The 13,839-nt window shown below is 36.0% G+C and overlaps 2 protein-coding genes across 4 annotated transcripts; one reads left to right on the forward strand and one right to left on the reverse strand.

Annotated features, from left to right (window-relative positions):
* Window positions 1–405: 405 nt before the first annotated feature.
* LOC116027436 (probable pre-mRNA-splicing factor ATP-dependent RNA helicase DEAH4) lies at window positions 406–8,633 on the reverse strand. 3 transcript variants are annotated; one of them, XM_031269071.1, is made up of 16 exons: window positions 8,324–8,633; window positions 7,234–7,326; window positions 7,044–7,148; window positions 6,632–6,849; window positions 6,359–6,411; window positions 6,113–6,229; window positions 5,288–5,379; window positions 4,653–4,739; window positions 3,887–4,101; window positions 3,679–3,771; window positions 3,349–3,472; window positions 2,608–2,758; window positions 2,445–2,514; window positions 1,802–1,962; window positions 1,409–1,584; window positions 406–1,302 (listed from the first exon to the last, which is right to left on the reverse strand). In XM_031269071.1, the coding sequence occupies exons 1-16, from the start codon at window positions 8,521–8,523 to the stop codon at window positions 1,152–1,154; spliced, it is 2,106 nt and encodes a 701-aa protein (XP_031124931.1). In that variant the 5' UTR covers window positions 8,524–8,633; the 3' UTR covers window positions 406–1,151. The 3 variants fall into 3 exon arrangements, 2 of the variants coding, with proteins under 2 accessions (XP_031124931.1, XP_031124930.1); XM_031269070.1 differs by having other exon boundaries at window positions 406–1,305; XR_004099973.1 differs by lacking the exon at window positions 406–1,302 and having other exon boundaries at window positions 1,535–1,584; window positions 1,802–1,960.
* A 2,609-nt stretch (window positions 8,634–11,242) lies between these two features.
* Window positions 11,243–13,814, forward strand: LOC116028001 (non-functional NADPH-dependent codeinone reductase 2-like). The gene is made up of 4 exons (XM_031269803.1): window positions 11,243–11,640; window positions 12,333–12,573; window positions 12,691–12,870; window positions 13,483–13,814. The coding sequence occupies exons 1-4, from the start codon at window positions 11,318–11,320 to the stop codon at window positions 13,705–13,707; spliced, it is 969 nt and encodes a 322-aa protein (XP_031125663.1). The 5' UTR covers window positions 11,243–11,317; the 3' UTR covers window positions 13,708–13,814.
* Window positions 13,815–13,839: the final 25 nt, after the last annotated feature.

Consider the following 13,839-nt stretch of genomic DNA (forward strand, 5'->3'; position numbering starts at 1 on the left):
ATTAGCACTAGGCTATGATTTTTCATTGATTTGTATAAACAACAGTTTGTAGGAGTTGAGTTGTCATATTGGAAGGAAAAGAGTGAAGATTTAGTTGATGTGAAAGTATTTGAAAGTCTATGTTCATTATAGGCGTAGGAGAGGCTATATATAGTCAAAATAGAATGATTAAAATGACAAGAAAACCCTATATGATAAAATGAAACAGATATTCCATTCAAGTTTTGTTCCAAATATGGGTTATCTTAAATTTTATTTTTCAAATAATGATACTTTTCATCTCGTCATTGTTTTGATACTCCTGTAATTATATTTTATGTGATGTCACATTATTCACCTGATCACATAATTATACAATCTACCATATCATTCATCATGCCATGCCACACCGTCATGCATCAGATATCTTTATGAAAAGGAAATACCTTAAAATATTGTCAATAAGAATTAAACTAAAATTACAAAACAAAAAGTACCCTCATTTAAAATTCTCAAAACATGTCACTAAAGGAACCCCAAAAAACAGTTCTTAAAAATTTTTAATTGCCCCTTGATTTCCCCTTGATTTAAGCCGTATAGCTATGAGTAACCTTGACTGGTTTACTTCCTTGTGGTCCTTTATCGACTATAGTCACAAGGCAGGATTTACCTACACCCGAAAGGATTGTGGGGTTTCCCTCGCCATCCAAAAAAAAAAAGTGTACTACAAAAGGTCTTTCAAACACGTCCTTACATTGCCATAAAAGCAAGCAATCCAATGAATCCATCCACCATTTAATTCACCAATGAAACAGGTCCTCCATTTCAAACATGATAGCACTTTCAGAGAAGCTGTTTTATGTCTAGATGCATGGGGTAGAATGAAGAATCATGAAATTATAATTGTACTGTTTCACCATTGCTGATTCCTTAAGTTGAGGCATGCACAATATAAGCATCATAACTCATATATATAATTGATCATGAATCCAGCTTCCTCAACTTCTCACCTTGACCAACTCTCATCTCCGGCCAGCAATGGCTCTCATGGGCTTCCCAGATGGGGGCTCTAAACAGCTTGTCCAGGATAATCTTGCAAAGAAACACCGTTATACTGTCCATCGTCAGGCATGGATTGGCTGATATATGTATGAATACAAAATATACCCCTACTATTTCTGAGCTTTGCGAGCTAGAAAACGTGCCCTGGCAGCTTGAATCCTGCTATCACGCTCTTCAGGAGGCTCAGAATGAGCAGCAACTTTCTTCTCCAAATTTGAGTTTTCTTCTTGGATTCTCTCTTCAGGCTGGTCAGATCCACCACTGCTAAGAACAACCATAAGCTTCAATATAATATATATATTATCAAATAAAATATGAAGAATTTGCAGGCCTTTATAAAATGGTGAAATAAATTTTGATTATTCACCTGAGTTTTTTTATATTTAGTTTCTCAAGCCTACCCAAGATAGGCACAACCCATTGCATCTCAACTGCACACACATTACGCATAAACGGACGTGTAGTAGATATTAGCTCGTGATATACCACATAATTTGGGAGCATTCCATCCTCATCTGCTTTTAGTACTGATGATGGATGGACCTGCAAGACGAAAAAGATACAGGAGGATTAGTTCGCATATAAATCATCATTTATGTATACTGGCTAATTACTTGGAGAAATACTAGGTGAAAGATTGCTATTAAGCAAGCATCTATGGTATTGAATTTCAAATGGAAATTACCAAGTACAACTAAAAATCTAAAATCCAGATATGGTGTCATAAATAGATTCAAGCATAGAACTAAAAAACAGCAACCTGAACCAGCTGAGACTTGAAACCAAGAGTTCGATAACCATTATGACGAATCATCCGCTCTGCAAGCTGATTAGCGTAGCCTGTACACAAAGCTTTCCGCAAAATTTTGTAGTCTTGTTGGCTTTTTTTGTGTCTTCTGCTTGTTTGGACATCCAAAGACTCTATCATTAAAGACAATAGAGGTCACATAATAAGAATCCCAACCATATTTATCATTATTTACATACTTCTTTTTTTAATATACACTGGAAATATCCTGGTTTGATGGTGTTCAAAGACAAGTAATTATGTCTTACTCCCCACTCATCCTGTTCTTGAATGTGGATCAAATTCAAAATTAAAATAAATATAAATAAATAAAAAAGCACTGCTCCAATCATGGTCCTCACTGATAAATTGCATAGGACAGAGAAAATGGAAGCACCAAATGGATTAGGCATTCACTTTGCACAGAAAACCCACATGAAGTCAATTTGGAAATAAGAGTTATCAAGGTAGAAAGGAGACAATGATTGGATTAGAATTAAGGCATAACTCAATTGAGAACTATAGAATCATAGGAAAATTTGCAAAACTTCAAAAGTGGATGTGGACTATAACATTAAGAAAAAAGGGTAGAAACTTGGTTGCACAAAAGCATTACCTTTGGCCATTTTCTGCATTATTTGAGTTAACTGTCCCCTTACGTTTTGCACAAACATCATTCCTCGTACCTATCATTAGCAAGTCCCACAAAACCAAAGCTATTTAAAGGGTTATAACGAAACTCCAGATACAGATAGAAATGGAGGGAAATAGCATAATACCTGCAAGTTGTTTTCTTTACACCAGTCTATGCTATAATCTGTTTGATCCCAAAGCTCATATATCTGAAGTAGTTGGATATGATCACCCCAGCCAGATCCATCAGGAAGGTTTGAAGGAGTGTGTTTCCTCTTCTTCTTCTCAGTGTTGTTCCTGTAGGCCAAGAACCCAAGACACTTACAAAATGAAAAGACAACAGATATCTACCATACAGTCAAAGGAAAGATGAGGGAGATCCTAACCACCACACACCAAAAATTTAATTTGACAAAGACAACCAAAGAGAGGAGATGGTGCGCTAGTCTCCAAACTTATTGGACATGTTTTAGTCAATTTAACATTCTGTCAATCCCCATCCAGGAAACCTGGAAGGTGTGGTTTGGTGGAAGGGACTCATTCACCCTTAACCAAATCCTTGGCCTTGGGTATGGCGAGAGGATTAGTCACTGTGTCCGACAGTGGAAACCCTGGGCTACACCCCAAAAAAAAAATCCCCATCCAGCCATCCAGGAACCCAACATCTCATCATTCTCATATATCCAGTTGTAAAAAACATCATCAGATAACTCCCACTAGCATGACAAGGTTGTAGTAATATAAGCTTGGGTAAAAAATTGGTTGAAACTCCACAACTGCATTCATAGAATCCAGGCATATTACTATCCTCTTTTCTTTTTTGGGGGGTGGGCGGGTTTCATGCATTAATCACTGGTAATCTAAAAATGCTTTAAAATCTTATCTACCTAGCACCAGGAAGCAAAGTTGTTTCAGCAGATAGCATAGCAACAACTGTCAATGCTTGAGATAAGCAACCCAAATCATTAGCCTCTATTAAGGTCCTGGAAAGAGAAGGTTCTAGCGGAAGCTCTGCACAAAGAATGAAAGATGATCAGATTCAAATACATACGGAGTACTTTTAATTTCTAGTTATATCTCCAAAGTCTAAACAACAACAGTGCTAGTGACCCCAATAAAGTACCAACTTTAGCAATGATTTTCCATGTTACATTCCAGCAGAATCTCTTTCCCATATCAGACTAACAAAAAACATACAATTCAGAGATGGACTTTACCAGCCATGGTTCGTCCAAGGGAAGTAATAGAACCATTTTCATCAATAGCATCAATCAGATATAACTGCCTCAGGGCATCTTCTAAAGACTCAACTGTAGGAAAACAATGGGATGTGCAACAATAAATTATTTGATCACAAAGTTCTGACCTAAATCAAAATACAAGAAAGTTAAGACTCAAGATATTCAAAGAAGATACAACCCTCACCTGATGGAGGGTCAAGGAAATCAAAATTTAGAATATCCATATCAGGGAGATCTAATGACTTCAAATACAAAACAGCTCCCGCAAGGGAAGACCTCTGTATTTCAGGGACTGTAGCATCCAAAAAATCATCGTGGTAAATCATAGAAGGATATAAGCGGTAGCACTTTCCAGGTCGTGTTCTTCCAGCTCGTCCTGCACGCTGGTTGGCTTGCACCCTGTGGGCATTACAGCAAAAAAATGAAAATTTATTGTAACAGTAGCTATAGTGAGTCAAACAGTAAAAACTAATTGAAATGCAAAGCAAAGAACACATTTTTAGAAATCAATATTTTCCTCTACAAAGGGATAAAGGTCATAGCAAAAATCAAATGACACACATTTAATTATTGATGGATTCATATTTTCACAAACACTTCAAAATTTTAGGCAAGCCTAATCAAGTTGCACTAACCCATTACATCATGGGTTACAACAGGAAGCTCTTAAAAGAGACTGCATAGACCTTTCTTCCCTACTCCAGACCCTACACAACGTGGATTCCTGAGCTCTGGGACCAACCCCATAAATCATGCAGCACCAGATCCCCACAGGCATAAACTCAACACATTTGAAGCTATATTAAAATGAAATACAGAATATAAAGAAAATAGCTGCTCTAATTTGAACAACTTTCCCCTTTTTTTTATCCAATGATATGTTCATATATATATATATATATATATAAAGCATAGAGTACATGCCTTCAGAAGTAGTATATAAGACTTACTTGCTAATTTGAACAACATCTAGAGAATACATGCCACTTGATGGGTTGTACTGTCGTTGCTTCACATACCCAGAATCAACAACATAACTGTGCATAAAGGTAACTGCCCATTAGAAATGCAAGAGCAAGGCTACATATTAGCAGATCACACAACTCATCTGTTAATATGACTCAAAAAAATAAGAAAATTTAATACACAAATACTCCGGTGAAAAGAGTGAAGAGTAAGGCAGTAAGGTTTAATGGCTCTTTCACCTAAATAGAGCATACATAGATACTTTAAGAGATGGAGGGACTTAGCTCCATATAACTACTATAGTAGCAAATGCATGCATTCACGAATATGAACTTTCTGGTGGCAAATGTATTATGTTTTTAGTTTTTACCTTAAACAAATGCATCATCAACCAACTCAATAAATCCTGCACAATCTAAAGTTATGAATCTATTATCTATGTTTTCGGCACAATTGAAAACAAAATAATATGTGCCCAAGAGTTTTTTATTTTCTTGTGGGTGCATAACATAAGTTTACTAAATTGCTACAGATTTGTATCTATATGAATTGCAAAACCATATTATCAAGTCAAAAAATGAACAATTGAAGAACGATATTCAAGATCAAGCTGTCTTACACAACACCATCAACAGTCAAAGAAGTTTCAGCAATATTTGTAGCAACAATAAATCGCCGACAGCTTGGAGGCGGACGGTTGAAAACACTAACCTATAGAATCAACCAAAAATGAATTGGCAGAAAAGAAAGATTAATAAAATGAAGGTTTATAAATTAGGTAGCATTGATATATATGCACACACATATATAATATGTATGTATGTATTTGCCTGTGTGCAAGAGAGAGAGCTACTTGTCTTAATTGTTTTCCTTTCCTCAACAACTTAACAAGTAACACTTTGACTCAGATACATGAGTAAATGCAAGACAATGATATTATACATACATACAAATAACAGAAATCATGAGGGCAAAGTTACTGAAGTAAGGAAAAGATGAATTCAGTAAAACCACTAATGGACATTAATAAGTTACTAGAAAGACAATATTAGTGGTAGAAGAGGAACAAATAACAGCAGCCTCTTGGTGCTTTCAGTAAAAATTTACTTGTTGACAAGGAAAAAAAACAAAGCAAAACAAAACAAAACAAAACAAAAACAAAAAACATAAACAAAAAGAGGATTAAATAATTAGTTTCCAAAATACTACAAATATCTTCAGAAGGAGGTGATGTCATAAAACAATAATCCAATAGCATAGCAAATCCAATTGCTACTACAGAAAGATGGAAAAGGAGATCCAAAATGCACCTAAATTGCAGATGAAAATTCAAGCCTAAGCAAGACATAAACCAGTTACTCTAAAAAGCTAGACTAAGTATATGCTGAGCTTCTATCCTTTGGGGGAAAAACAAGGGGAAACAGTATATAGAAGACAGACTTGCCTGCATTTCAGGTGGTAATGATCCATGTAGGGGAAGCACTATAGCATCCATACAAGAGCCTTCTTCAAGACCTTGAATTTTTTCCTCCAACTTCAATACCAACTTCTCAATGTCATCCTACAGAAAATCCAATCATATTAATGGCAAAAGAATCACCAACCATAGTTTTAAGTTTAAGATAAAATGGAGTGAAACATCAAAGAACACACAAGGCAAGACTTGAAAGAGGACATGGCACATGCTCACCTGTCCAGTCATAAATATTAAGACATCACCTTCTGGTTCCTGTACATGTATATCTACTACCCATAAGATCTTGTTAGAGGAAACATCACAATATCATCAAATTGGTTATCATAGAGCAGAAATGAAATTTATCTTTCTTTTACTATATTTTATGACAGATTGATAACAGTGTTCAAATAGTACACCCAATCTCATAGCTATTAACACAATAGAGTAACAATTACATGAGCTTTATGTACAAAATATTAAGAGACATTGAAGTTCTTTTCATACCGATAGCTGTCTTAAGACAAGCCTCAACATAATTTTTGGGTTTCTCAGAGCTGTGTCGTATTTCAACGGGAAATAGTTTTCCTGGTACATTGAGCACTGGACAGTCAAAGAAGAATCTGGATACTTTCTCACCATCCAGAGTAGCCGATGTAATCAATACTTTCAAGTTAGAGCTGCGCAATTTAATCAATCTTTTCATCAAGCCTAGCAGTATATCCCTGTGTATAGGAAATTCATAAAATTGACAAAGATTATAAATATAGGTAAATAAAGATTATTTATTTATTAAAAAAAATGCCCTGAACATATAACATATGACTAATGAGTAATGACAATGAGAGCATCAAAGAGACATCTTCAAAAAACTCAGAACTTGTGATTACAAAATTAAGAGTTATCAGAAAAGGTTTACGTGTTCAAACTTCTTTCATGAGCTTCATCCAGAATAATGACTGAATACTGATTTAGCTCTGGATTTGATAGGCTTTCACGTAAAAGAACCCCATCTGTAAGGTATCTGTAATCTTCAAAAGCCATCAAATTAGTACTAATAAAGTAAGGTGAATAGCATTACAACAGGAAAAACAAATTAATTACTTTACTTGATATTGGTCTTCTCAGAGGTCCTATCTTCAAATCGAATGGCATAGCCAACTTCCTCGCCAAGCTGAACACCAAGCTCTTCTGCAACCCGTCTGCACATGAAATGAATTATGTAAATCAAGTAACTCAAGATAAATATATGAAATGTGAAACAATGAAGACAAGCTCTGTCAATGTCTCTAGAATCTAGATGCATATCACAATGTCAGAAAATCTACAAGATATTGTAGACAACAATACAAACTGCAGCAATCCTTTAAAGAAAAAAAAAAAAAAAAAAAAAAAAAAAAAAAAGACTTCTGACTTTTTTCTTTATATAGACGGTATTACCATGAAAGCAAAATTTTAGATACTACCTTAGTTACAGATGTTAATTGATACGGAGTATTTGTTTTCTTTTTCTTTGTAGTGTCAAAGAAACATATAGGCATTTAGGTGCAGAGAGCCAGAGACATCATATGCAACTATTTCTAGAATTACTTCAAAATGAAACTCCGTTTTTCCATCACAATCGCCCAGAGATTTTGTCAAGCCAGATCAGTTTTTAGACTTGATAATTCTAAAACAAAATAAGATGCAAGGCACAAACCAGCAAATGCATACCAAAACACATAAAATATATGCAATGATAATCACATATTCACAAAAGACAACTAACTCTACTTTGATTCCAAATAGTTGCATAAAATATATCCAGTCAAAGCAGCACATAAAATCACTATCTTCAACCCAAGTCAATTTTTAACCCACTACCTGGCTATCCAAACTAATTATCTTCCTCAATAGCCTTTTTTGCTTGCTATCACCACTATATAGATGGTTACAAACGAAAGCACGTATGTTTCTGACTGAGAAACAAGAAAATCCAAACGGTCCAGTTGAAATTAAATTCCCTAATCATTTGAGTACAGATTAAGGAAAACAACAATTTAAGTCCCATTGCTAGTTACACAAAGCTAGAAACTAAGAACTTGAATCGAAGCAGCTGTTTCCCTTCAAAAGTTTAGCTGATAAACCAAAATAATTACATTACAATTACAATAATAATAATAATGAGTTAACTAGCCGGTTTCCAAGAGAGATTATTACCTGGAGACGGTAACAGCGGCGACTCGTCGAGGCTGAGTAACGGCGACCATTCCGGTTTTGGTGTATCCCCTTTTGTGAAGCATCTGCGATAGCTGAGTGCTCTTTCCTGACCCGGTCTCCCCAATAACCACCACAACCGGATTTTTCTCAACCGTCTCCATGATTTTCTCTTCGAATTGAAGGATCGGTAAGTGCGCCATTGCTGAATTCGAGCTCAGTGTTAGGGGGTTTAATTGCTGTTTCTTCGTCCCACTTCTAGCTCCTCCTGAAGGGAGAATGCCGCATGTATGTTAGGTTTTCATGTAGTCATGTCAAAGTTGTTGGGTTTATCGGTTCACATTAATTTTTTTGATTTATTACACAAACTCAACTAAATTTTTTAATTTTTTGATATTTTTAAATTAATATTTTAAATTTTTAATTTTAATAAATTAACATACAAATAATAGCTGGCTTGGACTTGATCTGGTCGCCTATCCGGAAATAGCGATGACAATTTCTGGTCGCCTCTCCGGAGATAGCAATTAATCTGGTCATAGGCAGAGGAATTGGAATATAATGGTCAATGGTGTAAATTTACCTGTAACCAACGATAAATTTGATTTATTTGATTGATTCTAATGAGTTTAATGGGTTAATTACAACGTTTAAATGTTCAGAGTCTAATTGCTTTATCGTGTAAAGTTCAATAGCTTATTTTACCATTTTTATTCCATTAACTTTGAGCAAATATAAAATTATCAAAATAATATGGAGTATCATTAATTTGAACCAACTAATACAATTCACATTCATTAGATAACTTGAACTGAAGCATGTACTTCATCTCAACTAAAAGTTTAAACTATTTTCACACATGTGGACCCATTACTTTACTTTTGATGGGTTCTAAGCAACACTGGACCAATTATTTTAATAAGCTCTAAGCAACATNAAAAAAAAAAAAAAAAAAAAAAAAAAAAAAAAAAAAAAAGACTTCTGACTTTTTTCTTTATATAGACGGTATTACCATGAAAGCAAAATTTTAGATACTACCTTAGTTACAGATGTTAATTGATACGGAGTATTTGTTTTCTTTTTCTTTGTAGTGTCAAAGAAACATATAGGCATTTAGGTGCAGAGAGCCAGAGACATCATATGCAACTATTTCTAGAATTACTTCAAAATGAAACTCCGTTTTTCCATCACAATCGCCCAGAGATTTTGTCAAGCCAGATCAGTTTTTAGACTTGATAATTCTAAAACAAAATAAGATGCAAGGCACAAACCAGCAAATGCATACCAAAACACATAAAATATATGCAATGATAATCACATATTCACAAAAGACAACTAACTCTACTTTGATTCCAAATAGTTGCATAAAATATATCCAGTCAAAGCAGCACATAAAATCACTATCTTCAACCCAAGTCAATTTTTAACCCACTACCTGGCTATCCAAACTAATTATCTTCCTCAATAGCCTTTTTTGCTTGCTATCACCACTATATAGATGGTTACAAACGAAAGCACGTATGTTTCTGACTGAGAAACAAGAAAATCCAAACGGTCCAGTTGAAATTAAATTCCCTAATCATTTGAGTACAGATTAAGGAAAACAACAATTTAAGTCCCATTGCTAGTTACACAAAGCTAGAAACTAAGAACTTGAATCGAAGCAGCTGTTTCCCTTCAAAAGTTTAGCTGATAAACCAAAATAATTACATTACAATTACAATAATAATAATAATGAGTTAACTAGCCGGTTTCCAAGAGAGATTATTACCTGGAGACGGTAACAGCGGCGACTCGTCGAGGCTGAGTAACGGCGACCATTCCGGTTTTGGTGTATCCCCTTTTGTGAAGCATCTGCGATAGCTGAGTGCTCTTTCCTGACCCGGTCTCCCCAATAACCACCACAACCGGATTTTTCTCAACCGTCTCCATGATTTTCTCTTCGAATTGAAGGATCGGTAAGTGCGCCATTGCTGAATTCGAGCTCAGTGTTAGGGGGTTTAATTGCTGTTTCTTCGTCCCACTTCTAGCTCCTCCTGAAGGGAGAATGCCGCATGTATGTTAGGTTTTCATGTAGTCATGTCAAAGTTGTTGGGTTTATCGGTTCACATTAATTTTTTTGATTTATTACACAAACTCAACTAAATTTTTTAATTTTTTGATATTTTTAAATTAATATTTTAAATTTTTAATTTTAATAAATTAACATACAAATAATAGCTGGCTTGGACTTGATCTGGTCGCCTATCCGGAAATAGCGATGACAATTTCTGGTCGCCTCTCCGGAGATAGCAATTAATCTGGTCATAGGCAGAGGAATTGGAATATAATGGTCAATGGTGTAAATTTACCTGTAACCAACGATAAATTTGATTTATTTGATTGATTCTAATGAGTTTAATGGGTTAATTACAACGTTTAAATGTTCAGAGTCTAATTGCTTTATCGTGTAAAGTTCAATAGCTTATTTTACCATTTTTATTCCATTAACTTTGAGCAAATATAAAATTATCAAAATAATATGGAGTATCATTAATTTGAACCAACTAATACAATTCACATTCATTAGATAACTTGAACTGAAGCATGTACTTCATCTCAACTAAAAGTTTAAACTATTTTCACACATGTGGACCCATTACTTTACTTTTGATGGGTTCTAAGCAACACTGGACCAATTATTTTAATAAGCTCTAAGCAACATGTGGACCATAGTGACATAGTCTTTCTTTTATCGAGTAACGCAGAGATTCGACACATGACTCTAATTATATACTCCATTTCAATTAAAAGTCTAAACGAATAGTTAAATTGCACATTTATATTTATATATATGACGTGCTCAACAACTTAAACCACTCCCCCTAAAATATGAGCAATAAGATCAGCGTTTTCCAAAATAGCAGCCGAACTAGCGGAAGACAAAAGCCAATTTGTCATACATAAATAACAACACATCCCAAGAGTAGTGTCACATCCCAACAATCTCTATCAAAAATGGGCAGCAGCATCCCGGAAATCCACCTGAGCTCCGGCCAAGGCGGCCGGAGAATGCCCGTAGTGGGGTTTGGCACGGCGGCCGACCCCCCGGTCGGACCGGAGGTGGTGAAGAAAGCAGTTCTCCAGGCAATAGTGGTCGGGTACCGGCATTTTGACACGGCGGCTCTCTACAATTCAGAGCGGCCTCTGGGTGAAGCCATAAAAGAAGCCATTGAAAAGGGAGTGATTCAGTCCAGAGAAGAGCTTTTCATCACCTCCAAGCTCTGGTGCAGTGATGCCCATCCCCAAACCGTCCTTCCTGCCATCAACAAAACTCTCCAGTGAGCATAGTTTTCTTGTCTAAATTGTTTAATCCACACTTGTTTTTGTCCAATGTGTTAGGATCAATCGTTTATCACTATGCACAACTTGTGCAACCTTACTTCTTTATATAGCAACATTTTTCAGAGACAATGCTGACTTGACCCATTAGACCCCGCCCAAATTTTTACTCTTGCACTATGATACTAGTTAGGATCAAGTGGTTATCAGTCATTTTTTAGTTGGAATTGGCCTTCTGGCATCAGCCCAACCAATCATTATTCTATGGACCACGGTTACACAGCTCTCTGAAGCATAAACAAAATGTACATTAGTTGTGTACATAAAATACATTATTTGAGTATTAAAAGTACATTATTTTGTGTACTATCAAATAATACATAATTAATGTAATTTTGGTTTATTAAAAATTTACGTTTTATTCATAAAGTACAATATAATGTACATTCAGTGCACAATAATGTACTTTTAGTATATTAAAAATGTATTTTTCATTGTCCACATAAAAATTTGCCCCGCCCAACAATTTCCTAGTCACCTGGTGTTAGACTTGGTCATTCAAGTCTTCGCCCAACAATCCCCTAAGTGACCCTAATTACCTAGTGTTGGACTTAGCTCTTCAGGGGCCTCCCGCCAACACAATATACAGCTTGGATTAACCTTTTTGTGGGTCAACAATGTTGGTGTGCAGAAATCTTGGTGTGGGCTATCTTGATCTTTACCTGATACACTGGCCAGTGAGCTCAAAAGGGATTGCAGAATACCCAATAAAGAAAGAAGACTTTGAAGCCATGGATTTCAAGGGTGTGTGGGAAGCCATGGAAGAGACTCAAAATCAAGGCTTCACTAAGGCTATTGGAGTCAGCAATTTTTCCTGCAAGAAGCTTCAAACTATCTTATCTACTGCAAAAATCACCCCAGCTGTCAACCAAGTTAGTCCTCCTGCACCCTTCAATTATACAAGCATATCGAGCATAACATATATGAATAATAAACGTCTTCGTTTCTGGAAGATAATTGAGTAATAAAAGCCTGTTTACATTTGAAAGGTGGAAGTGAATCCATGTTGGCAGCAAAAGAAGCTGAGAGATTTCTGTAAGGATCATGGGATTCTTGTAGTTGCCTATGGTCCTCTGGGTTCTGTAGGAACTTTTTATGGCACCAACAGAGTTATGGAGTCTGGTGTGCTAAAGGAAATAGCTAAGGCCAAAGGGAAATCTGTTGCTCAGGTAAATCTCCTTTCCCTTTACTCTCATTAGGCAGTTTATTATGGTTTTTCACTTTGGTAGACCTCAATAAAGACATCCTAAGGGGTAACTCCAATCAAGATGACAACAGATCCACTTGGTTACGAGTTTGAATCCTTGTCCCCTTGGTTTGAGCTGGTCAGCTACGGGTAAACTAGGCTAGTTTACTTCCTTGTGGTTCTTTGCCGGCTAGGGTACACACTCGAAAGGGTTGTGGGATTTCCCTTGTCATAAAAAATTATAATAATAAAGACATGCTAGACAAGGATGACGACAGAGTCAAAGTTACACAGCTAAAATGATAAATATAGTGCAAATAACACTCGGGGGTACGGGGCACAATTAATCTAGTTAACCAATCTAAAGAAAGTTAATAGCTTTGTTTCACTGATAGGGAAAGGATACAGGGAAACTAGTAGACAGTGGAGGCATATACTACAATTTACCTCCTCCACCCTGCCTCTGGGGAGAGTCGTTAATATAATGCAAATAGCGGGCATGGATTGAGATTAACACTTTAGTTTAATTTTATAAATATTGATTTGTTTAGACACCATGTAGGAAGAAGAAGCTTCATCTAAATGGAAAATGCAGGTTGCTTTAAGATGGGGCTATGAACAAGGCATTGGCATTATAGTTAAGAGCTATAACCAGGAGAGGATGAAGCAGAATCTCGAGATATTTGACTGGGAGTTGAGCGAAGAAGACGCTAACAAGATCGGTGAAATCTCACAGGCCAGAGGGTGTCTTGGCATGGATTACACTTCAGAGTATGGACCTTACAAGAGCATTGCAGAGCTTTGGGATGGAGAGCTTTGATAGAGTTATATTGATGGAAGAAGAATGATCTTATATGCTTGTTTTGCACTGATTTGATCATTTCTAATGGCACCTTTACAATATTACACACACTAGAAACCCCCCCCCCCCCCCCCCCCCCCCCCCCCCCAC

This window comes from Ipomoea triloba, chromosome 8, assembly GCF_003576645.1.
Source record: "Ipomoea triloba cultivar NCNSP0323 chromosome 8, ASM357664v1".
NCBI lineage: Eukaryota > Viridiplantae > Streptophyta > Magnoliopsida > Solanales > Convolvulaceae > Ipomoea > Ipomoea triloba.

Bases quoted from the DNA above. Each gene is read 5' to 3' on its own strand.
- LOC116027436 (XM_031269070.1), bottom strand. From the start codon at position 8,523: ATGGCGCACTTACCGATCCTTCAATTCGAAGAGAAAATCATGGAGACG. The intron at 6,230-6,358 runs GTGAGCATGTGC...GATTTTCTGTAG, and splicing joins TAATATTTATGACTGGACAG to GATGACATTGAGAAGTTGGT. The intron at 4,740-5,287 runs GTAAGACAGCTT...CTTTATGCACAG, and splicing joins TTGACTGTTGATGGTGTTGT to TTATGTTGTTGATTCTGGGT.
- LOC116028001 (XM_031269803.1), top strand. From the start codon at position 11,318: ATGGGCAGCAGCATCCCGGAAATCCACCTGAGCTCCGGCCAAGGCGGC. The intron at 12,574-12,690 runs GTTAGTCCTCCT...TACATTTGAAAG, and splicing joins TCACCCCAGCTGTCAACCAA to GTGGAAGTGAATCCATGTTG. The intron at 12,871-13,482 runs GTAAATCTCCTT...TGGAAAATGCAG, and splicing joins AAGGGAAATCTGTTGCTCAG to GTTGCTTTAAGATGGGGCTA.